Raw genomic sequence first — 26339 nt, 5'->3', positions numbered from 1 at the left:
GTAAAATGAATCACTCTCCCACTACATGGTCCTGATCCACAACCTATTTCATGTGCATAGATCTACACAGTCCTCCAGTCGACTCTATGAAGAGCATGTTGCAAGATTAAGGCTTGAATTAGGAATAAGTTAGAACAGAAGGTTATAAGTGTATAGCACTATGAAAGGAAGAAAGGCAAAAGGAGTAGTTACAGGAGCCCAAAGGTTTTTTTCCCTCCCTGTTTTTTTTCTTATAGCTAAGTGTGAAGTTCTTAAAATAAAAAAAAAGGAAGAGGAAGTCATAGTAAGTCCTTTAACTGCCCATTAACAAGTCTTAATGCCTTTTAATTAGTTCAGGAAAACCCTGCACGTCTAAATTGCTTTCTGAAGGACAAATATAGGCATCTTAGATTCAGGCAACTTCTTGGCCTGTGGAAGCATGGTAATTTGCTGGAGAATCATTTGGTTGGATTGCTAGTTTTTATGTGCAAATATTCAGGGAAAGAGAGCTATGTGTCTTAGGGTGTTAGTTTTTTTCCAGCAGAAGCCTTAGGAATATGGTTCCTCTTTATAGTAACCTCTGGAAGATGCAGCCAGATGTCTTAGATCTTGGAGACTGCCCTCCAGTTGCTGTAGCTGTTTTCTGTGCAGGTCTGGAATCACATATTCTAAGTATCTGATTGTATTTTTCAGATGTATTCAGGATAATGTTGCTGTCTGTGATGCTGGTTACTGGGGTGGGGACTGCATTTATTTTTGTTCAGCTGCTCTCTGTTGAGATTTTATTTTTCAGATTAATTGCTAATAATTCAGATTAATGCTAACACATGTGCCTGTTAATAGAGAGCAGGACCGATGTAATGTACTGACCTGGCAGTGCTGTGTTCATCTGCTCTCATTCTGCAGTGCTGCAAAGTGCTTATGGTGCCAGTGTTAGAGCTGTGCTCTGACTTGCTATAAGGCTCCTTTCTCTCACTCCTTCACTCTGTTCCCTTGCCTTGGGATGTGAAATATTGAGATCAGGAGAGTAGAAACAATTTCTGAAAATTTTAATGGTTGTCAGGTCAGTGTGTACAGGGAGTTGGAGAAGGTTGGACAAGCTGGTACTAAACGTGTCAGAGAGAGAGTATGGTAAATATATGAAATTTGGCAGATAAGGACGAAGTTTTTCAAGCAACTTTTAAGCTTGTTAGAAACAAGTTCAGGCTACTCACTGATATTGGCTGCAACAGTGTTAAAATATCATCAAAATGAAAATATTATTGAATTATCATCAAAATATCAAAGATTAAAATATGTACTAAATCTAAATATTGGGGATTGTAAGAAAAAATGACTTCTTCAGCTTTCCATTTACTTAATGAAAGAGAAAAATAAAATGCCTTCAGTTTTAGCTGTTTTTCTTCCTCTTCTCGTTCCCAGAGGTGAAGTAAAAAAAGGAGACAGAAAGAAAATCAATTGAGATGACTTGTTAAATGAAAAAGATAGAATCGCAAGTTACTTTTAGTGTTTTAATCTGCTTTGATAGCTACTGTGTGTGGGTAACCTTGCACAGTCTGTGGCATCAGACTTTGGCTGTCTGTGAGATACAGAGAACGTGATTCTTATCACAGTTCATCCAGAGGGGAGATAAGCCAGAAGTTACAAGCTTAATATTATTAAAGTAGCTAAAAATTAGTGAGAATGGATGTTATTTGTCAGTCTCCTTAGGTTTCCAGTTTCCTAGCCAAACTTTTAGTATTTTATTCAAAGCACTAAGCTATTCTAATGCACTGAGTGTGAATGATGTGTGTTGACTGATGCCACTGACTGGTGAGTACGTCATCAATCTTTTTTGGTTATGTGAGAGCTCTGAAAGTTCCAAAAAATCCTTTTTGGCTCCAAGGAATGAAGTCTGTGTTTGCTTGGAACCTGTGAAGAAATAGCTTGTATATTTGAGGAATATTAATTTTTATTAGTTGTATAAATCCTGTATGTTCCTCATTGGAAATGCAGATCTCTGCAGTCACATGCTGCAGAGACTCGCAGCTTTTTAGCTCTTCTTTTAAGCTTGCCCGTTGCTGTCTCTGCTGGTTCTGATAGGTGGTACAGTTCTGCCTCTACGTTTGCAGGAGAGGGCATGAGACGAGCAGATCATGCTCTCTGAACACCTGATGCTAAGGCCTCTATATCTGAGCAATATGCAGTCTGAGGTTTTTACATAAGACTAGATATAGTCTGGTCCTTTGCTTCTACCGGCCATGTAGTTTGAAGATGTCAAAAGGACCATTATTGGCTAGGACCTTTCTGTAGCCCCCTGTTGGGAGGGCAGGAGTGCATTTGGTGGACAGCCAGGACAGAGTTTCTGGCTAATATAACATTGACAAATAGGGTGGACTAATAGGATTGGATTTGTAGAATGAAACTGTTGTTTCTGAGGACCTAGCACACATACTATATGCATTTCAGGAGTTTACTTTGGACTATGTTCAGTGTGGTCCCATGGATTGCTTGCTATCGGAGCACTGGTGCATGTCTGGAGCACATCTTCAGTTTAGGTTAGAATCGAGTTTATATGTTCACAGACTGCTTCATCATGGGAAGTGAAATATGACAAGTGTGGAAAAAAGCTTTAGAGTTACTGCTCTAAACCAAAATGCTAATGTTAAAGCTAGCCTTATTAGCTACAGCTGTTTATGTTTCTATCTCCTGATGCATTTTATAGTGTGTCATCAGAGCTTTGTGTTGTGCCTGTCTCATTAGACATGCTAATATTACAGCCCTGCAGGATACGTTAAACTGAGTTTTACTGCCTAAGAAGAAGCTAAGTATTTTAGTCATCTATTTTTAACCCTCTGTATTAGGGAGGAAAAACTAAGGCAAAGATGGTAATTAATTTGCCTGCAGTATAGGAAATGAACAAACTGCAGTTGAAATCCTTTCCTTAATACCTTCTTCTTGGTTCTTTTCTTTCTGTTTGTCCTTACAAGACTTGGTCAACACTGATAACTTAGTAGTCGTGTGCAAATGTGCACTGCTTAAAAACAAAACAAAACAGAAGAAAACCTAGCATGGATCAATAATGTCACAGAGGTAATCCTCATTGGATTATACTCATCTACACTACCAGGTGACAGACACTAATGTTACAAAAAATGAGGGCATACCTGTGTTGGCAGAACTCTAATGTATGGCTGAAGCTGCTACAATAGAGGTTTTCTTGGTGCTGTAGATATAACACATCCCTAGATGCTATATTAAGTCTACCCCCTATTTTCTTGATTGTATTTATGGCCACTAGAGGTTTTGCTGAAATAATGGCATTAGCAAAAGGTTTTTTACACTTTATTCTGGCAAAAGTGTAGTCTGGACCTGGTCATATTTGTGCACTCTACACTGCCTTTGCAGTACACACCATTCTTCTTACCTCTGCTGAAGTGGAGGTTAAAGAGAATGATGTGACAGCACAGTGGAACTGCAAGACTTGATACAGAACGTCCTTGCTACAAGCGCTTCTAAACTTTCCCTGAAACAGGAACTATATATAATCATTTAAGGACTCTGAATTCTCTGAAACTCTGGAAGTTTAACCACTTCCAGAAGGCCTGTTTCTTTGATTCTGTTGCCTTCCGGTGCGCCTGATGTGAGGGCTTCAAGCAAACAACTCTGCTTATCCTGGCAGAGAGGTTACAAACTTCTCTGAATCAAGAAGTATTTATGTGTAAGACATACAAAGTGGGAGTGCAAGAAGATCTGACCGTGGAGGAGGAGAAGTTGAGTTCTCTCCTCCTGCATCTAATGATCCTTGACCATACTGCAGCATGCCGAAGGGGCAAGATAGGTGATGAACATTGCAGGTAGGTCTGCAGGGTTTCATAGTAGGTGAACTGCTTCGTGCAAGGACCTTGGGGATACAGCTCATGAGAGGTACTGGTTTTAAAGAGTAGGCAAATGTTCCTTCCAGGGAATACATTGACTGAAAAGGACAGGGACATGCATGAGAAAGTGAGTTAATGGGTGTCCAAACGTGAGCCTTTGCAGCTTTCTACATGCTTCTTTGTCCTTAGTTAAGAACTAAGCCTTAGTTCTTAACCACTTGGTATTTGCTTTGTTCTAGTGAAATAAACGTATTTTAGGCTATTAGGCCCTATTTCACATCGGTAGGTCTGTTCATCTTATGCATGTGTAGCACCACATTATTATTGTTCATTAGTATATAAATGGAATCATTCATGTATATCCACTGCGTATTAAAGAAACTATGCCTCTCTGTGGAGACAAATTAGGGACTGTGTGATTAGATCTGCTTGCGAAGACATACAAAGCTTTAATTAAACTCAGAGTGCAACACACAGATCGGGGGGACAGATCCTCAGCTGAAGTACACTGACAATACCCCCTTGAATTCAGAGAAGGTGCTTTGATTTACACCATCCTTTCTATTGGTGGGAGGCAATATATGTTAATTAAAAAGCTGTCATGAGCAGCTTGTGATATTTGCTTCTAGCCATAGGGTATGTAGAGTTCAACTGCCTTTTGTGCATATATTGCCATAGAAGTTGTTTCTCATTGTGTTACAGACTTTTTATAAGCTTTTTATAAGCCAGCATCTGGTTTAATTTTGGCAGGACTTCATTTAAGAGTAACATTTGTGCCTTTGCCAGCGCATCATCATTTCTGTGCATTTGACAAAATGGAGGATCATTACTAGTGGGTTCTGTTAAAAAGGATAATTTTATATATAAAACATGCTTCACAGTAAGTCATTGCTAGAGACTGTAGCTATAAAGACTGTCTTCTAGAAAAGATATTTCAAATGGAGCAATAAAATATGTTTCTGAAGTAGTGATTTCAATGTTATACTTAGACAAACTTATTTAATAATAAAGAAAGAAAGAGAGAAAGAAATCAGAGTATCATGGCTAGATCTCCTGCAAAAAATTGTGTGATTGTGGTCTCTGCTGAAATTAATATATTTTTAAAGGTCAAATGATGCCTTATGTATATCAAATGAGACCTAACTTGAAATATGTTCCTGTTGGTTTGACTGTAGCTGCTTGTGGAGTAAGAAACTGTGGAATGTGAGCAGAACCTGGCTTTAAATTAGGATAGATGATTCAAATCGCACTGTTAGCAGTATTCAAACATGAGAAAAATGCATAATGAAAATAGAACTTATTTTGATTTGATTTTAATTTATTTTTAATAAAAGAGAAGCTAGAAGATCTTTGAAGGACAGCAGATTGACACAATCTCAGTTCCAAAGATGGTTGCTGCCAATCAGAGAGTATATGAAAGACAGATTTTATGAATTTATCCAATAATTTCCCACAGCACTTATCTTTATATAAATTTGTAAGAAAAAAACCAAAAAGATGTGTTAGTTCATTGTGTCATTACCAAAAAATGTAAGACTTTTTTTTTTTTTTTTTTTTTACTGAGTTGCACTGTAGTCACTGTACTAAGATGGGAGTGTTTTATTCTAAAGCAGCTATTCTTGGGTGGAGCTCAGTTTTACAGGGTAAAACAAACCAACACTTTAATTCTAGGCCTGAACATAATACATCTCTTGAAATGCTGAAAGCATCCAAATTTCAACTTTGAATAGTTGGAATACAGCTGTAAATATTTTAACTGTTTACGTGAAACTATGGCCTTTATTCCTACAAGCAGGTTGGATTATTCATCAGAAATAAAAGCAGAAACTACCACTGTCTCAACACATTTTACTAGAAGAAGGTATAGGAGAGTCCTTTAGGACAAATAGGGATAACTCAAAACTGAGCTGTATATCACTGGCATAGAGAAGGATTCATTGCAAATGAGATTTCTCAGGCAATTTGTTTTCATGGATACTGAGGAAAAGACAGAAGCAGAAGTTACTTTTTTAATTCAGAAATGTCAGAATACAAAACTGTAGCTTGAAACTGAGAAACACCAAACTCATTTGCTTCACTCAGTTTCTTCCTTCCTTTTTTTCTGGCTTGAAGAGCTGAGTTCCTACAGGTTATGGATCAAACAAAGCTATAGCGGACATGATTTCTCAGTGATTTTTCCTGTTCGCTCATAGGTAGGACACGTTTTTTACACTGCTATCATGTTGTCTGTGTGGGGGAGTTCAGATCATATCTGTAAGATCCTAACAGCTCAGCTGTTCAGAATACATATCTGTTTTTTTTGAAGATTTTCTGTTTATTACTTAAACATTAATTGCCAGCCTGAATAAGAAACCTGAGATTTACCACTTGATATACTGCTAATGTTCAGGTAGAGTGTGGATAAATCCAGAGACTGTACTGTTGCCCTTTGCTGTGTAATCTATTACAGTTGATAGACCATCTATTTTTCACACAAGGTAAATTATTAAGCTTTAATGTTTGAATGTCTCTCTGAAGAGAGAGATGAATGCTTACCTATAGCGTATTAAAAGGTGCTGTGCTCAGTGTATCTCATTAGTGGGCATGGGGAGGATATTGTCTTCAGTTTGTCCTCTCTGGCACATGCCTTGTACCCAAGAGAGGCTGGCTTGGTCAGAAACTCACAGCTTTGAGACAAAATTGAGAAAGTAGTTGGAAATATTACTAGTAAGATTACTTACCCAACAGTAATTGGGAAAAGTCTCCGATAATTTTACATCTAAACCCATACAGAGACTAGCTGTTTTTAATGCTTTTTTTTAAAATCTGAAGTGTTAAGGTGCTAGCAAAGTTCCTCTCCAGCTATTTGTGTACAGCTGTAGATGAAGAGGAATCCACAGGGCAGCCAGTGATTTCCTTTGCAATCGTTAAGGCTTTCACTTCAGAAGTGTTCTGTGCTTTGCTGTTCAGTATATGATTGATACATACTGTTGATACATTTTTGATATTCATGAATTTCTCTTAAAGGCATTTGATATCATAGCTATCTAATTGTAATTTATATCCAGCAAGCATATAATAACTAGGTTAGTCATAATTGACCTGTACATTGATTTGTCCTGCAGGAGTGAATGATGAGTCTTACAAGCCTTCATTGCTGCTAGCAGTATCACAGCAAACTTCTATAATTTCACACAGATGACATGAATGGCAGATGAGAATTAATTTTAATCATTTCTGTATGTTTATCCTACAATGTATGTTCCCTATGTATGCATGTTTAGACTTCAGATCAAGTCATGCCTGCTTTGGTAACTGCCTTAGTAATGCTACTTATCTGTACAAGTGATGATAGTAGGATTGGTACACCGCCTACAAAGTATATCTAAAGAGTCTGTTCCCTTTGTCCTAAATGAGGTGTGATTCAGGTTATACTCCACATAAGTTAAGAACAACTGTATGCATGAAAAGTAATATTAGAATCCAGAAAAACTCTCATCTGAAATTCAGGAAATACTCAATGTCCTGTTTCCTAGGAAGGTCAGTGGGAGCTGCAGAAGAAAGGCAATTCTAAGAAGGAAGCAGGTTGTGAAGATTATTACAGAAGTGAAGATTAAATGTGTTTTCATATGCACAGATCATGTATCATAAGAATTATTGAAATGAAAATTTGCCATTTAAATACCAGAACATAAAATATTCTAAATTTAATGCTAAATAAATATTTCGTGATGCTTTTTTTGCCAGATGATGAATCTATGCTGTCAATGAGTCAATTTTTAGATGTTGAGCTTGTTTTGTCTTCTAAGCTCACATAGACTTAGAATAACCATTCATTCTGTATATATTATATGATTTTAATTATGGTTTCCTCCTTATGAAAAACAATAGGACTGCTGCTAATCTGGTGTTATATCAATGTATAATGTAGTTTTTCTACATCATAAGACTAGCAGTGCTAATAAAAACCAAGTTTACTAGTAAATATTGAGCCATATCTTCACATGCAGCTAGTCATCCAGTATCAGTTTCTAACAAATGGTTATTTTAAGCTAAATTGTATTTAAAAAAAGTCACTGATTTACTACCAAGATCACTGCAATTGAATACTTACTAACTTTTGTGCCAGGAGGTGCCTCAGTGGAGCTGCTAAAAGATTTCTCCTCAGGAGGGCAAATAAAGAAACTGCAAATTCTCCTACTTTAGGAACAGTTAATTCGATTATCATCGTAGGACTGCAGAACACAGAAAAGAGTGGAATTGTTACCTGATGGGTAAATAAAGACCTTGATGAGATTCAGAGAGGTATAGCATGTCAAAATGGTGTATTATTATCATATCTGAGCAGCTGAAATTTGTATTAAGTTTTAGTTCATTAAGTAAAACAAGAAGGCAACAAAAATAACTTAAGCTAATGCTGTTACAGCATGCTTGCTTGTTTCCTTATGTTCATTGTGCAAAATCAATTTCTAGGAATATGGGACTAAAGCGAACATTTGGATCCTTGAATCCAGACCCTTTGCAATAGCAGGCCTAAGAACTTGAGTAAATGCATATGGCAATTACCCATGAAAGGGGAGAGGCGGTACAATACACCAAGTACAATATAAACTAGTCAAATATACTCAGAGTACAGATTTTCTGGTTATCTTCTAAAATTTCATTGCAATCAAATAATGTTTGATATAAATCCTTGAATTGCTCTAAATGTCAAAGGAAATATTTTTTATTTGCTACTTGGTAAATACCATAGAGGTTTTTTAATAGCTATTAAAATGTATAGTCTTTTTAAAAATGAAGAAAGTATATTTATTTCCATTAAGGAATTTTATCCATCAGCTTAGTCATTTGAATAATAGCTAAAGGTAATTCATGTTATACTCATTTTTGTTTAAGTTTGTACATGTAACATAGTTATGCTAGTCACATTATTTAATATCTTACATACCCGTGTCTTAATATTGTTGAGAAGCTGCTAAAAAGTGTGATATAATGAAACAATATTGATTCTTCATTTTGTAGGATTGATAAAATATTTCCCTTGATGAATGCTGCTGCAGAATGAGATACATTCTTGATCATATGCTGGCTTCAAAGAATCAAAATACAATTCATGTTTGATATAGTCCATCCATAGTGCATATCCTGTAAATGTGCATCGACCTCAACGTCTCAAACATTTCAGAGCTGAGTCTCTAAGCAGCTTAGCAAATCCTTCTTTGTCTGCTTTGTGCTAAAATTATCAAATTGTTTTCTTGGATTTGCTGATGAATGTAAATCCAACAAAAGTGAATCACAGGAACTGCTGAGGTGATTTCCAAACCTCTGACTAGTACATTCTTGTGTTTTCACAACTATATTAGCATTGCAAAGAGAATATTTTTGCAGACAGAGAAATTAATCTTCCTGATGTTGCTTTCGGTAAAACAGTACCTTTGTTCAGATGGGCTCTTTCCTTAGACACTTATCCAGGAAACAAGCACATCAGTTCTGCTACTTGATGCCGGCATAAGGGGTGAAGTGGTCATCACTGGCAGCTGAAATTTGCCATAGAAGTTCCTTTCCTGGCAGGATTTTCACTGTCTGGCACAGATCCTTGAGGGTTTGAAGCCATCTGAGATGTTGGTTCAGGACTGTGAATGACTGGCTAATGCCGTGAGTGAATTTGAGAGAACAAAAGGCTTGATTGAAGAAGTGCACTTCTTCAAACTAGTGTGCACCTGCCAACAGGAAGGTGTCTCCATCACAAGCCTTTTCTCACTACCTAATCAACAGAAAACACCAGGATTCTCATAGTCTGTGTTTGCTACTGAAAAGGTAGCAGAGAGATAGGGGAAAAAAACAAAATGTATGTAAGGGGCTGTGTAAATGTAGAGAAAGGCATGGTCTGTTTGTCATCAGAATTTGAAGCATTGTAAAAGGAGAACTTAAAAAAAAAATGAGGAGAACCCACATTTTAGTGGGTTGGTGGGGGAAATTTGGATCTGTCTTCTTAGGGTAGCATGGCACTTCTGTATACAGTATCTCAAATCAATTTTCTTTCTTTGTAATGCCTCATGTGTTCCTTGCATGCCAAACTCTCAAAATGATGGTAAATCATTACCGCGCTGATTTATTACCTCCTGTTGAAAAATGATGGCTCTGTGACTGCAATTCATTGCTCACTGAGTTCAGTGGAAGGATTTTCATTTGTTTCAGTGCTCCTTGGAATTGGCACTATATTCACGGAAAAAGTACTTAATGAAGATTAATTGTTATTCTAACGTATGTTGAGCACATGCGCTTCATGTGTACTTCATGGGAAAGCAATCAACTTTTTTTTTTTAATTGGGAAAATATTTAATTTTGTTTAAACTGTTCAAGGGTGTTGAGTAACTGAAGTGCAATATTATTGTTTCCACTACTAGCTTCAGTATTTGTAGTCCTTTGCTTCATAATGCAAATTGAGTTGTCTAAGCCTGTGTTACTGGAAATTCTCTGTTACCAAAAGTAGAATAATATTCCCAGACATGCATCCATCTCAGTGCTGATTGCATGTCATATAAGCCTTGATTAAACAGATGTTCCAGAGATGTTTATCTCCTTGAAGTTGCATTATAGCCATGAGATCCATACCATGCTTAAAATTATAGAAATTTTCCTTTTGAATTCAGTACTTAGCACATCTACCTGGTTCTGCACTGGCAATGCATTAATGTCACTCCATTGGAACTGGACTACCTGATCTAAGTGGTCTGCTAGGAACCTGTTGCTTTTAATTCAATTATTTAAGCTGTAGTATCCCTTTTCTCGCACCTTTTTACAAGGGATTAATGTCAACAATGAAATTGCATCCAGCATTTTCTAGCCTTTTGCTGAATTTGGATGTATTTGGCAAAGAACCGGTATCTCTAGGGAAGTTATCTGTGTGCCAGGAAGCTGTGGTTGAGCTGTGGGTGCAGAGACCCCTGAATCAGTCCTGCAGAGGCCAGCTCAGGCAGCGTCCGACTTACAAAGCAAAGCTCTGCACAGACATGGTGAACTCCCGTCTGGTGGGAGTTCCGGATGCCTGGGAGGTGCCTTGGGCATTCAGGCATTGCATCCAGTAGCCCTACTCCTGGGAGCTAACGGTAGTCCTGGCATGGTGCTGCAGAAATCCACCTGTATGCTGTTTTCAGACCTGTGCTGGCTACTTATTTCCACAAAATATTTTGGCTGAAGTATTAAGACATTGTGGAACCAGTTACGCTTTGCAGGAGCCAGCAAGCTATAGTAATGTTTTGTAGTCCCATCACATTCCCATCTTTCTGTCTCAGTCCTCTGTTACCTCAGAAAATAAGAGCTGACTGTCTTAGATTCCCTACCAGTACTGAAAGATACACAGTAAAGGCTCTTGCCATCCAAGTATCCCAAAGGAAAGTAATTGCTTAAGTGAATTATGGCACTTCAAGAGGTGTATCCTGTTTCCCTGGAAAACAAATTTTCCATTGTGAAGTGAGAGGAAATGATGGTCACGAGCACACAGGAGGAATCTTCTGCTGAGAAAAATATTTAATATCCTGCTTTTGGGCAATTTGACAGGCATTTTTTGTTTGCAAAACAAACATGGGATTGGAGAGGAGGAGCAATATGTGATCATTACAGGCAGTGCGCTGTCTTTATAAAATTGGAAATGACTGATGCTGAGTTTCCCTCTTATGGCTCTGTTCACTGAAGTAATCTCATAAATACTTCAGTATGTATTAGGGGTGCTTTAACAGACTTTCACTCGTATGCCTCTCTTTACATTATAGATATCTCAAGAAAATTTATGCTTGAGCTGTCTTAAGTTTCTGGGTCTTATCTCCCTCTTACCTAATTGACGGTATTTCTGAACTGTCCAAGAGGGCTGTGGCTGAGTGCCACCTACCTTTGCTGATGTATATGTAACTACTAAGAAATGTTTCATAACAGATCTTAAAAGTCTATTCAAACTGCAGCTAAGTAATAAATAAGGCATGTGTTCTATGTCTCTAGCATCTTCGTTCTGTAGCTGTCTGGGAATGCAAACAGATTTTGCAGATGAGCCTTATTCCTAGTTTAACTGGATTTGCCATGCCAGCCATAGCTGGGCTAGCAGAGACACCTGCTGGTTAACGCAGTACAGCAGTAGGCCCTTTTGACCCCGCTTGCTTTTAGCGACTTGCAAGCCCTTACCCCGAAGCAGCAGGAGCCTGCATTGCTAGTGGAAAAATGATTTAGCAGGTAGGTGCTTTTCATACTGAAATGGATGTTCAGCCAACCATCCTTCCAAAACTCAGGAGAGCTCCATGTGGGTGATGGACCAACACTTGTCAAGAGTGGGTAATGGGCAGATATTCACAAATCTACCAATCTGTCAACTTTACGTTCTGTGAGTTTTGGGTTTGCTATTGCAATAAAATCAATTGCTAGATTAGAATTCATTATTTTTGCAGGTCATTTTTGAATGCAAGCAAGGTGGGCAGCGTTAAGAAGCCTTATTGTCCAGGCTGTTCCTAATGTTTGCAGGCTTCTCTTTCATGGTTATGTTCTCATTGCACTATTTTTGGCTGACTATGGCTCTTTGCTTGCCTACTGTAGTTCCTTTGTATGGGCCCGTGACTTGACAGCACAGCATTATTCCCGTGAATCCTTTCAGTTCCCAAAAGGTGTATTCATGTGCCTAACAGGCAGCTATTAACTGTAGGAACACGGGAATTGCTAGAACTGAGCAGACCACTCCTCTACTTGGCCTATAGCCCTCTCTCGGACTGTGACCAGTGCCAGGGGATTTAAAGGAAACAACCACCACACTGGTTTTAGATTGTGCACCCATGCCTTCTGCCCCTCCCTGTTTAAAAAATGGAAACAAATAAAAGAACTGCCCAGAGTTTTAATTCTTGTGTGGGTGTCTAAGCCCAGGGGTCTCAATATTTTGGTAGCAGAGTGTTGTAGATTTTGTTGCTTCCTCACATAGTCTTGTTTGGTTGACAATGTGCTGGGTTTAGTCTGCTTCTTTAGTGTCCCAAGAACCTTGTTCAGGGGCAGACCTGAACAAATCTTTTATAATACAGTTGTTATATCTCTATATTGCATAGCAGGAAAAATGACTTACTGATCATCAGTTTATGCTCTCGACCATGACGGTAGACAGAATTTGTTGATAACAATAAAATAGTTCTGCATGGCTTATTGTCACAGTTAGGCTTTTGAAAATGTAAACAAATCAGAATTCATTGAAATCCTCTAATCAACTGCTGAAGAACGTAGAGTGAGTCCACAGCTTCTTGACTGCTAATTTTTGCAAATAAAGGAACAGTAGATAGAGACGTAAATGCTTATATTAAATGTCAGGGAGTCCTGCTTTTGGTCTTAATTAGGATGTGTAATTTTTATGTAATTTCCTTCTCAGTAATTTAATATAACCTTTGACTGCATCTCTTGCTGCTTCTGGAAGCTATTTTTGTGTTAAAGCTAGAATTATTGCATTTAGCTTACATCTATTTTTTAAAATCATATTCTGGAAATTTTTTTCTCATATGATCAAGTTAATGCTATAGTGTACATAGGCACAATGGGGAAAAATAATGATATTTATGTGTTAGTCACTCTGCACAGGTTTGAACTTGTTTTTTTTTCTTGTCAATATATTGCAAATATATGTATATATTTTATTTAAAGTCATCTCTCTGGTTAAATGGAGTTAAATCATAAGTTAAATCAGATTTTCAGGATATATAAATAGCTGAGCTAGGCTGGTTATCTTCCAGCGCTGACCCTGCGCGATCACAGGATATTGACTAGAGTAGTTATGCCCACTTCGTCCTCCTGGATAATCCTCCCACAATATTCCAGGGGAAAGAAAGCAAGTAAACACCTAGAAGTAAATACGCTCAAGCTATTATACGTGGTGGAAAATTCCAGCCTGCTGTTGCATTTCAGAATAAATTCTGACCTCTGTAGGTTTGACCTCTAATTCTTGTAGAGAAAGGGTGGTTATAAAATCTCATCCGTTTGCATTTTAAGGCTTCTGCTGGTCTATCACTGTTGTGATTTCCATTCATGTAAGGGGAGTTCTAGTTATTTAAACATGAGTTGTGTGACTTCAACATGTTATCCTTAGGTGGCAAATCATTCTTATAGAACATGCCTCTATATATACATGTATGTTTGTGTGCAGTATATATCTGCCCTACTGACATAAATTTAGTCATTTTGAAGATTTTGTGTAAATTTTCACTGATATGAAATTCAACCCTATGTGTATTCCTTTTCAATTCTTTGTATTCAGACTGATTCTTTGGAAAACATAAATTTTGTCACCTTTAAACTATTCTCTATCTTTAGCTGTTTCAACACTCAATCAAAAAAGTTTTTTTTTACTTTTTGTTTTATTTTATACTCTAGATTTTATTACAGAATGACCCAGGGAACATATTAGATATCCTTCTTTTCATACGTGTCAGATACATGATCTGCTTACTTGATTGAGGCATGCCTCTATCCTCATCACAGTGTATAAATATTAGTAAATTAGTGTAAGATACCTACTGGTAATGACAAGTATAACGATGAGGAAACTGCAGCTGAAAAAAAAGTCTGATCTGGTATTTTCTAGGCAGTACAGGCAAGATCTGTTTAGGTAATTACTCTTTTAAAAAGCTAACTTTTATATAAGGAAAGAATATATCCACATATCAGCTTATGTATGGATGGACTATTTGAAAAGTTGCTGCAGCATATATTCTGTTGTTAGAGGGAAAAATCACTGATTAGAGTTGGGAACTGCTAACCAAAAGTCTTACCCTGACTTCTGTTGTTCGGTTATTGCACGTAGCTTTAGGAAACTACCGATTACATTGGGTGTTTGTTTTCTATGCTGTGAAAAGGAAGAATAACTTTTTTCCTTTCTGAAAATGATATTCTGGAAAATAGATCAAATTCATGCTCTTACCTCATGACTCTCTGGAGGTTTTTAGACTGTGCTAATATTGTTTCTCTTGTTGCCATTTCAGTTCGGTGGAAACCAAGAAGTCCAAACCAAACTGTTTTTCTCTGTCTAATCATTGTCTTTCTCCCCTACCAGTCTCACAGAGTTTAAGAGCTGTGATAGGCTATGCGTGAGAGGTGGAAAATGGAAACCTCAGCCCTTATTTTTAGAACTATTCTGAAGAACTGCAGAGGTGGCTTCTGAAAAGATTAAAAATTCATAAGTGAATAATAATATTGTAATTTTTCTCCTAATTAACAGAATTCCCGAATCTGAAAAATGCTGACTAATCCTAATTAAATGTTCTTTTCTAAAAGAACGCTTGCTCTAAACCCTGAGGTGAGAAAGCCACCAGATGTTTGGGAGCTTTTTTATTTCTCTTTTTCTGGAATATCCATTAGAGACGAGCTCTCAGCAGATACTAAAAAAAAAATAGCTCATATGATAATTCTTGAAGGTGAATATGGTATTTAAAAATATTAGTTCTCTACACTTATCTCATCATGGTCAAATTTTATCACAGAGTGTAGCAGGACTACCCAGAGAATTAGTCTGTGACTCAGACCTGGGATGTGGTTGTAAGTAGGAGTCAGCAGAGCTTAAAGGCATGGAAGAGAAATAAGAGGGTAACTTGATGGAAATCTCAGCTGTGATTGCATCTGCCTGTTCCTCATTGCATGGCTTCTTATAATGATAGTAATATTCCTGCTATAACAGTATATGAAAATTATCACTCGAGAGAGAGATACGCCTTGAGTGGGGAGCAGATGAAGTATGAATCAATTCAAATATAACAGGGGAAAAATGAAATTAAAGCTGCATGTAGTCTTGTCATTTGAGGGTAATCTGATTTGTGCCTTTGTGTTATCTGGGGAAATCTCAGAGCAGTGCAGCGTGATGCAGCAGCGGTTTTGCACCTTGCACTAGGCAGGGTGAATTGCAGCGTGGTGGCGCCTCATCTTTAGGGTGGCTCCAGCCTAGGTGTGCAATGTTCAAGCTGAACTCTGCAGTTCTCAAACATTCATTGAGTCAGCTGCTGCCTTGCTGGAGCTGTCATGGGCTGCCATGGGTATGGTGTACTCCCCACTGTTTGAGGTCTTTGAACTGAATGCAAATAGACAATTATCAAATCATCAGTTGATTGCATAGATTTATAAGTAATAATTGGATATTTTTCTGAAGGAGATACTATTGCTCAAAACGATTTGGGAATGATAAAATACTTCAGAAGTGGTGCAACAACTGTTACATTAATTTTATTGGCCTGTGCTAAGAAATTTGTCTGGTTGGCGGTGTCCTTTCTAAAGTTCAGGAACTGTTAATAACCTTAACTTTTGTAGGCCAGGCAGTGGTCAGCACGTTAATTCCAGAAGAAGCTGGTGGATTATAAAGACATTCCTTGACTCCTAGCGGATGTCAGTAGGAGATCCCAGGATTCTGCCTGTCAAAATATTCTTTTTATAACTGTAATTTATCTGTAACAAGTACGATATACTAAAAATGCAATAAAATATATCTTGTTAATGTGGAAGCGCAGCAAATTAAAAAAAAAGTATAATTTTTTGAAGGGAAACAAGGGGATGGAAATAAGGTAGGATTTGTGGACCCAGAAAAAGTTGTATTTTCAGAGATCCTTTATGGAACCAAAAAAGGAAAATCCTTAAAAATAAGGAGACCTACACAGAAGAAGACATTCCCTCTGACTGTGGTAGGAGGTGGTGCTGGTAATAGGATGGAGGTGAGTGTCAGGATGATATCTTGGTGATGATCTGAAAATCGAAGTGTGCTCTGTTCTTCTGGGGAAGCATGAATACACCCAAAATATAGTTGTGTTTTATAGGAAAGGAAGATAAGAGAGTTAAAATGAAATGTCATAGTATCAACTGCTGGCTGTCTACATAAGTGAAAAACTTCTGGCTGTTGCAGAAAAAGTAGTTTTGTTGTACTTCCAAGAATTCTACTATTATTTGGCCTTCACTGAGTGCATATGTTATGGTTGTGATTAAGCAGTGGTGATGATTAGACTTCCTGATAGTAAACATGATCATCTAAATGTGCAGCTTGTTTAAGTTGCCATGGTTTCATGGAAACTTGGAGCAATCCTGCCAAGAACATGCCTAGTGCAAGTGTAAAGGAAGTGTTACATTAATAATGGATTGCTATTAATTATTATTATTATTATATTTTATTATTATAATAAAATGTTCTCTTCTCTTCATTTTTAATGTATTTCTTATCTTTTCAGGTACATATTCTTTTCAAAAAAGATATTATAAGTTTTGATTTTCTTGTTTGTTCCAGCGGATTCGAGAACTAGAAGATAAAATAGAACTTCAAAAGCGACAACTCAAAGAAATTGAGGAAAAGGTAAATAAAAGTCCTGGGCAATGCTAATGTTTTTTTTTTCCATACTAATTTATTTCTTCACTGATAGTTTGAAGTTAACAGTACTTATTTTAATATTGAGAGATCTATTTCAATACAAGAAAGATCAAATTTAATTTCAAATGATTTCTGCATTAAATGTAGTTCTGTCTCTAATCTGCTCAAAATTATTTGCTAGCTGGGGTTTTCTACCAGGTATGGAAAGGAAACAAGGGACTGGAAAAACAGTAGACTAAAAGGGGAGGAATTCCTGTGAATCAAGAAACCATAAAAAGATTTGTCTGTACAGTATTTGACAGAAGTGGTTATCTCAACCTTGTTCTTCGGATAATGCCCCTTTGCAAAACTCTCTCTCTCTCAAAAAAAAAAAGAAAAGTTAATGAGGCACATGTGATGAATACTGCAAATTGAAAATGTCTCTTGCTTTAAGACAGAACAAGCTTCAAATTAATATCCTGAATAGAAATATTCTCCAGTTTTGAAAAAGTGCAGATTGAGCGTTAAGACAACAAAAATGTTTAAATCACTGGGTCCCTAGTCCAGAGATATCACCAAGTTCCCTGACTGTGGACTTTAATGTTTCCCAGGCCTGTGGAGTTTAGGCTGTCCTGCATGGCACAAACTGACAGTGGGGCTTTCTCCATGCTCTAGTGATATGTTTTAGTTAAGGTGCTTTCTCTAATCCAGTGACTAGATCCCAAGGTCAGTCATGTCGTCTCAGGTAGAACATGGGTGCCTACTCCTGGGGTAAACCTGTGGGGATGTTGCTGGGCTGAATGTAGAGCTTAGCAGAGGTTTCACACTTTGGTTTTTTCCTTTTGGGATTACAATGGGATAAAAGAGGAAAAGAAAGGTTTTTGGAAGGCTGTAGATAGGAGAGAGCTGGAAGATGTCGGTGAGGTTTTGCAGAGCTGTGAGAGGGTTTGGGGAGCTGTGCACTGGATGGGGAAAGGCTTTCTTCTCGCTGCTCCTTCAGCTACTCTCGGGATGTGGCGCTCCTGCCTGCATGACCCTCTGAGGGTATTGCACATTTATCCAGCAGCTACCTTAGTTCCCTCAGCAGCTTTCTTGGCCTTTCCTGCCCCCATTGTAGTTGTCTCCCCTCTGCAGTACCCTTCCTGCACTTTTTGAACCATGGTATATAGCTGGCATTGTGGAAAAGCCAGAGAGTCCTCAGGAGCTGGGCTCTCTGCACCCTGGCTGTGGCTAGTGTGTCTGCATCCTGCTGGGGAGGCAGAGGGCAAGGCCAAGCAGTGATCCATGTTCCCACTATCCGGAAACACAGGCAGTGTCCACCCGCAGTGGGCTCTTTTGCTGCCCTTGCCCTTTCTGCCCTGGGTCACTGCCATACCTGAAGTTGCTCCTGCCTAACAACCGATGATGTCTAAGATACTGCAGTTAACTGCTCAAGGTAAAGAAACCTTGAGGTGTAGGTAATAGCTCCACATGTTAACTACTTGCAAGTGCTGTTTTTTATCCGCTCTCCAATCCAAGTGCCACCTATTCTACAACATCAACATGTCTAATGTTACTATTGTCAAAAACGTGTTGTCAATCCACTGCCATGATAGTTTACAGTGTAGATATTGGATTAGCCCAGTTGTGAAATTGTGCTAATGTTGCAAATGGAAGTTCAAATGATCTGTGCTGGTTAGTCAGTGCAAAGGATGGAGAAAAGTATTGGAAAAGAAATAGCTTAACCACAGCTTCAGCAGAAAGCTTGTATTGAGTTAAAATGATTAATGTTCTCTTTTCCTTAATGTTACATTAGCAGAAGACTTCTCAAGGCTTCATCATTTTCTGATATCCTTCTACTCCTAGATGAGTGGAGGGCTTCCTGCTGTCTGGTATAAAACTAAGTTGCTCTTGTTAATAATTTGTCGACTTTGTGTTCTTCTGGTTCTCATTAGCTGTCACCTACCTGAATGCTGTGTTTGTGACAGCTTGCTTAGCCTATCTAATGCCTTTGCCTATATATTTGTACATGCACTGTATTACATTTTTTTTTCCTTGGGATTAAAGCCCATTATGAATTTGACTGCCCCCCAGGGAAGAGCGTGTTGTCAGAGGATCAATGAATGGCATAGTTCTCTTTCATTGTTCTTTTGAAGGTTTAGTACATCCGTGGTTGCAGACTGATATCTACGTGCCAGTGTCATTGAGCACAATGAGTTTCTTGAGGAAGGAAGACATACGCTTTTGAAGGAATGGGAGTTTTTATAGCTGAGCCCCATTGTTGGGTGTAGCTAAGGGCAATGCATCACTCTTATAGTTAGTGTGTCATGAGCACAGCATTTTATTTTCCTTTATGAATGAATTCCATTTTTACATTTTGTGTGAAATTCTTTCAAGCCAGAAAATAAGAATGGCAGTATTTTGCCCATTTTTAGATTCTTTGACCAACAATCCTGCTTCCGAAGGCTATACGCAACAATCAGGTAGAATGGCAGTTTTGTTCTACCAGCTGATATATGAGGAACAAGGGCCGTTTAGGCTCATGTCATGCTTTTCTTGTAATTGATTCTCTACGCTTCAAGTTCCATTTAGTTTGTGCCCTTGGCTTGGTAAGTCTTGGTTCAGGAAAGCTTTAGTCATGTAATTACAAGTACGTGCTTAACTAAGTCACATAATCAGGCCTATTGTTTCTGGAATTTACATAATCCTCAAATATTACCATTTGTAAAACTGCCCTCAAATACTGAATTTTGCATCATGTGACTTTTTATCAGAAAAAGATTGGTGGACTGTATCTCTCTTTCAGATCAACTCAAATAATATTGATGTAAGACTAACTGCTGTAAAGTAATGTCATTGAATTTCATATTACATATCTTACATCTTTTTTTCTTTTCTTTTTTCCTCATTTTCTTTTGACCTTATTTTATAGTTTTTGTTCCTTTTTTTGTTTTTTTCACTAGCATTCATTCTGTGGCCTTGATGACACAACTGAGCCAAGAAGTGTGGTTGGTATTCTTTATATTTCTTTGTACTCAATTTTTAACTCTTAGATTTTGTCATGCTTTGAGAATTGCCTTCATAAGGCCTTGAAACCATGGGGAAGGGTACAGTGTTTTTGCTAACATAGAGAGGAAGACCAACTATAAAATTCAGCCTGGATCTTTAAGTTACCTTCCTAGGCTTCTGCAGAAGGTCATCAGGTTCCCAACTAGAAATGACTTTGCATTCTTGGATACTGACTGCCTTAACTGCCATGAGTGCCTCTCAGTTCTGCAGAGCAGGTATATTCGGTCTGAAAGTTCAGATATTGCTGCAGGACTCTACCTTCAGAAACGCAGGATGGCCAGGTGGCTAACTGTGTTTGGTTTTCATACTGTTTTTTAAAAAGTCCTGTAAGCACCACAACCCAACGCAGAGCCGGCTACTCAGTTCTCACATTTCCAGGAGTGCACATCATATTGAGGTGCTAACGTGGGGGACAAGTTCCCTTAATTCATCTTGCCACAGGTAAATCTGTCTCTGATTAACGTAACATATAACTATGTTAAAAGATGTAAATATAGTTACTTGTTAGTTGAACTCTTGCACGTTGCTGGTTATTAAAAGGCAAACTGGGTGATTAGTGATGGTAACTTTGATCTTGTTATTTTGAAGACGGCACCAAGCTTTTAGGAAGAGATTGTGGTGTCTATGTCCTTAGGGCTGGATGCCAACACTTATTTCTAAATAAATGTTATCAGTCTAAAGCTGAGCAGACTTTTTTTTTTTTGTTCTGCAGGATGTTAAAAGAGCCTATGGAGTGAACAGCTGAGTCCATGTGCAAAAATAGAAAATATTTATTTGAGCAGCTTTAAATTGGTGCATTTTTTCTTAAAACAGTTTGCATAATACTACAAGCTGCAAGATATTTGAATTTAAAATTAGAGATTTTTTTAAAGATATAGCTTCAAGCTGGAATGATTTGATAATCAAATAAGAACCAGCACCTCATAAACACTGAAAAAAAAACAAAACAGAATTTACACTCACACACCAATCAAACACTGGGAAAAAAAATTCAAGTGCAATTACTAGCTGCTATGTGAACTATTATCTACCAAATGGTTTTATTACAGTACTGAGATCTTTGTCTCCATACTGCATGCTTTCAACAAATGTGGTTTGCATTTCACCCAGGAAACACAGAACCTCCTTTTTTATATCTATTTAAAAAGCTAAATGTTTGACAATTAATTCTCTATAGTAAATAGCTGACAAGAAAAAAAAACTGTTCAGAGTTGGAACACATAGAGATTTAGAATCCCACAATGATAAAATTCATATTAAATATGTAAGTTGGAAATCCACAGACAAAGAGGAGAGAAGTTTTGGCTGCGTAGCAAGGGAAGATGATAGATTGGATTAAGCAAGCTTTGAAGTGGATAGGAGCTGCGCTGGAGAATGACATTCTGAATATCTTTTGAAAATTAAGGCAATAACTTGTAAAGGTGTCATTGGGAGAATGAAGGATCTTGAGGTGAACTGAAAGGTCAGGAAAACAGAATGCATGATGCACTGCGGTCAGTTATCTCTTCAAGAAGAAAGAGGGGCTTGAAGATACAGAAATTGCTGTGTAGAAAAATGTGATGAGCAGAGATACATTTGAACAGAAATACTGAGGAAAAGATGGTATCCTCCCAAGTGAAATAAAAGAATGTTGACATTAGCCATCAAGAAGTAAACCTGACACAACCTCACCAAGCAGAGGTAGATAAGCACATTTGTGGACACTGACCACCTGAACTACAAGGCAAATTTTGGGTGAAGCACGGATTGAAAAAATGAAAGTTGAGTTGTTTAAGATGGCGAATGGTTAGTAAAAGCAACAAAGATGAGGCTTTTTTTCTTCCAAAGAGGGAAAAGTAAGTTATTGTTTCAGAACTGGAAAGACAATATGAAGAAATAGGTATTTTTTATTATTTCTAGCATGTAGGGGAATGATGAACATAACAATAGCACAGTATTTAAAGATAACTTTCTCCTCCCTAGAGTTTTCTTGAAAATCATTTTTGTGTTAAAAGGGCTATGTAGAAAACTACAGAGACACAAGTCTGATCCTTTGGACACACTGAACTCCAACTTGAATATAGAGTGGAATAAGAAAGTTATGATAATACATCAGATAAAGTGGAAAATATAATTGAAAAAATAATATAGGCCAAGAACAATCAAGGCAGCAGAAAACAAGCTACAGAAAAGATTTATCATAGCAATTGGATATCACTGTTGAAGGTGCAGAAATCAGTCTCAAAAGAAGCTGGTTCTCTCAAATATTTTTTTAGGCTGTGAAGTATGATCTGAGATGTACTCTTTATGAAGAATTGCCAGGCAAGATCATTTATCTGCTGAAGGAGCTGTGGCAGACTGCAAGACTAATTCAGTCATATGCAGCAAACTGTGGCTCATGTGAGTGTCTGAATAACCCTGTTTCCTGACACAAAGCACAATTTAAATTAGAAACTATCAAGCAAGTCACAAGGATCATGCAAAAGTTTGGAAACTGTATCCCCAAAAGAATGTGTTGCTCACAATATGTTGTTCAAAAGAAACAAGCATTTGGAGAATGTGTTCTTAAATAGAGATTTTTCATGTTTTAGTTGAAACTTTTAGCAGCGTGATGACAGAACGTGGAAAAAATGAGGTCTTCATTGCAAAAAGAAGAGCTTTGGCATTAGTCTGAAAAGAAAGACCATAAACAGAGTTTTGGATGACCAAACCAGGTGCTGAGGAAGGAACAGAAATTGGAAAATGTGTTTCGCATGGCAAAGAAACAGACACTCTTCCTTCTCATAGACTCAGTTTTGCTTATCATTGGAAATGAAACTCTAAGCACAAACACACAGTGATCATTCAGCAAGTAGCTGCAATGGTAAGCGCCATGCAAAGACAGGAGCTGGTCGTGTTACAAAGGTATGAATACTTGTGTTCTCTTATTTTTCATGTGTTTTGTTACATTGTAGTTCACATGTGATGGTTTTCTCAAAGAAACAGGCTGATTCTCCTGAAATTTTCTATGAGATTCATGATGTTTTTGTTCTGTGCTGGGATAGCAAGATTTGCAGTTTTTGAAAACTGGGTATTTCACTGCGATCTTACTAACCATTGCATGCTGGTATTTATTATAGAACTGAGAACATCATGCATTAACTGTCTATATTCAATCTGTGCAGGATGTTGGGCCTGATTTTCACTTTCTCTGTCACATCGCTCCCAGCTGTATAAACAAAGATGGAAACAATAAGATTCTGATTTCTGAGATCAGTTGTAACAGTTACCTGCCAAACATTTATTTTTCTTGTCTTGAACTGCAGAAGACTGAATGATCTAACTTCTGTTGGAATGAACCACTAGTGAGGACAACAAGAGCCTTGGTTTTCTTTAAATATATAGCATCCATGTAAATTGTTTCCTTGTAAATACGTTAATTGTGGCAGTGGACCAGGACTTGCTTAACCAATAATTTTAGAATACCATTTTAGATTAATCTTCCTTATCTAAGTGCCCTTATTTAAGGGAAGCCTTTTCTCTGTCAGGTACTTCTACAAAGTTTGTAATACTTAAAAAACAAACAAACAAACAAACCCAATAAAACAACCTCCCCCCCCCCCCAAAAAAAAAAACCCCTAGGTATTATATCTGAATTAATTGTTCCAATTTTATGATGGCATTGTTTGTTTTTTGTGATCAGAGTGTCTCGTGCTAGCTGTATGTCAGAATTCTGATCTTAAACTAGCATATATTTACTAGTTATATTGCATATTACAGAGGTGGGTTTGATTCCCCAAAGTGTTAAACATTGGTCTACAGCCAACAGAATTTATAGCCTGATTTATTTGAGCACAGGGAGGACCCTTCCTGTGTTTAAAATGTTGTGTAAGTGCTTTCCTGGTTTTATACTGAAGTACTCAGTGCTTTTCAGGATGAAGCCTCAGAAGCCTAGAGGCTTACTGGATCGCAGGGGTTGAGATCTACTACTTAAGTTGTTGCATTAACATGTATGATGAAGTATGAATCACTTTATCATACCATTCTGTGTTTAAAAATTCCTTTTGGGCATGACTTCATGGTGAAATAGACCTTTAAGTAAGATATTTAATTGAGAATTACAGTATACCAGTTAAATATATTGAATATTTCTATGAAATAGTCATAGATTGTCTTTTGAGCTAGGAAACATCCCTTTTTGTTTTTGTGTCTCAAAACTAAAAAATATGATATAATTTATCCAAAAGAAGTAGGTTTTTTTTGATAAAAGTGCAGTTTCATTAACTCCTCTATTTAGTAGAAAATTATTCCCTTTTCAAAACTTTGATACCTAATTCCTTCATGAACTTGTCTAATTGTATCCTTTATGGGTATCTCAGGTTATAAACTGAGACTCCTTTCATACATGCTAAATTACTTTTCGGCTAATGAAATGAGACTCTTTCATGAATAATAAATGTGTTCAGTATCAAGAAAGGTTGTTCATTTGATCATCAGAGAGGCTAAGATAACATGCTTAGACTGCAATACATTGAGAACTTAATTTTGTTTTATCATCATGGATTCTTCATCTGAGAAAGAAAAAGAATTTTCCTACTCTATTAAAATGTCCAGTAATGAAGGATTTGATATTCTGAGTTTTAATGTTAAAATTGATACCTCTTGGGTTTTCCAGGAATTAGAAGATGCAAGTGTACCCGACGGAGATGTAAACAGTGCTAAAGTAGAGAATATGAACCTCAGAATAAGAGAGCTGGAAGAGTCGGAGCAAAAACTGAAAAATGTTTTAGAGGACTACATGGAATCAGATTCTGCACTAAGAAATAGGTAAATGTAGTTTTTTTTGTGTTCAAAATTTCTGCAATACAGCAAATGTACTCTTCCCTTTGCCTCTGTACTGAATGTCAAAGTACTGAGTGACCCATGCATAACTAGCAAAAAGAAAGATTCTATGGATTTTTAGGGTGACCAATAAGATAACATGTTCTATGTAGCTGTCAAAACAGAAATACAATACTCCAATCTTTGTTTTTATTATTTAAATGAGATTTACAGCATTGTCTAAAATCCAGTAGCACATAACCAGACAGCCTTCTCAGAATGTTTCATCCATAAATATTCATAATGTGTAAATTCTGCTTGTAAAATAGATCACTTTTCTTTTAAGTTAAGCATTATTTTTGGAATAAAATACAATTCTCCTTAAATTTGGAGTTTTGTATTGTAAAAGAAGTCTGGGTTTCAGAAAGATGCATATAGTTCAGTATGTTGATCCTAACCATTACAAAACCTAAAGGTACCATTAGGCATTAATTATACAGTTGAATAGAATAACAAGACCAGGTTTTTGATGCTTAGGGATAGCACTGTTCTAAACAAAGTTAAATAGATAGAAGGATAGGGAATATAAGTGTCATTCACAAATAATTGTTTTTATGTGAGATTTTGAATGAAGGGAATGGTGCCTTGCTGGGTGCTGGGGTGGAGGTAGCAGGAGAGTTTGTCAGGTAGGGGTGGTAAAGCAAAGCTAGAAGATGGAAGTAAGAAGAGGAGACCATTGGGAGATTATTGAAGGCTGAATGAAGAAATCCAAGGAACAAGATATGGTAGCGCACAACCTTGGAGTGCAAAAGGGGGAGTGTGTTTATCTTTCAGATGAGAAAAGAGGAGGCTGTAATACCTGCAACAGGAGGTAAAAGACTGAAAAACAATTTTCCCCTAACAAGAAGAGGATGTTTGGGAATTCAGAACTGTTTAAATCATTGAGAAGTTTTTGATGTGCAGGGTGAAAAGAGAAAGAAAACCCTAGGTGGATCCCGTGAGATTGTCTGAGATATTCCTTGTATGTAGAGGAACCACATCACATCATATCATCTTTGGCTTCTGTTTTAATAGCAACAAGCAAAGAGAACCTGTATTTTGTCAAATTCCAGCTTTATGGATGAAGTCAGTACAGATGTGCATTATAGGTTTCAGTATCCACTGTGAGGTATATTACAAGTATGATGACCTCTAAGGTCAGCAAAACACATAGTGGTTAACCTGTAAGGTTAATTTTGGTGGGAAGCATTCGCTGTCATTGTAAAATTTTGCTAAAATTTGCTAACCATGAGCCTAGCAAAATCCTATAATCAGATATATAGAGAGAACAAAGAGATGTGGTTGTCTTATAGTAAATTGTTGCTTCA

General features: G+C 37.3%; 1 protein-coding gene across 1 annotated transcript in view; it reads left to right on the top strand.

The window, feature by feature from the left end:
- The window catches only part of LOC136992231 (uncharacterized protein C4orf50-like), a 55640-nt gene that overhangs the window by 11191 nt on the left and 18110 nt on the right, over positions 1 to 26339 (top strand). Inside the window, exons 6-7 of the mRNA XM_067297255.1 lie at positions 17086 to 17151; positions 24827 to 24978. Of these exons, the coding sequence (XP_067153356.1) occupies positions 17086 to 17151; positions 24827 to 24978 (218 nt within the window). The remainder of the gene's footprint in view (positions 1 to 17085; positions 17152 to 24826; positions 24979 to 26339) is intronic.

Source organism: Apteryx mantelli, chromosome 5, assembly GCF_036417845.1.
Source record: "Apteryx mantelli isolate bAptMan1 chromosome 5, bAptMan1.hap1, whole genome shotgun sequence".
NCBI classification, from domain to species: Eukaryota; Metazoa; Chordata; class Aves; order Apterygiformes; family Apterygidae; genus Apteryx; species Apteryx mantelli.
Note: the sequence above shows the minus strand (reverse complement) of the source record. Positions and strands in the feature narration are given on the sequence as shown.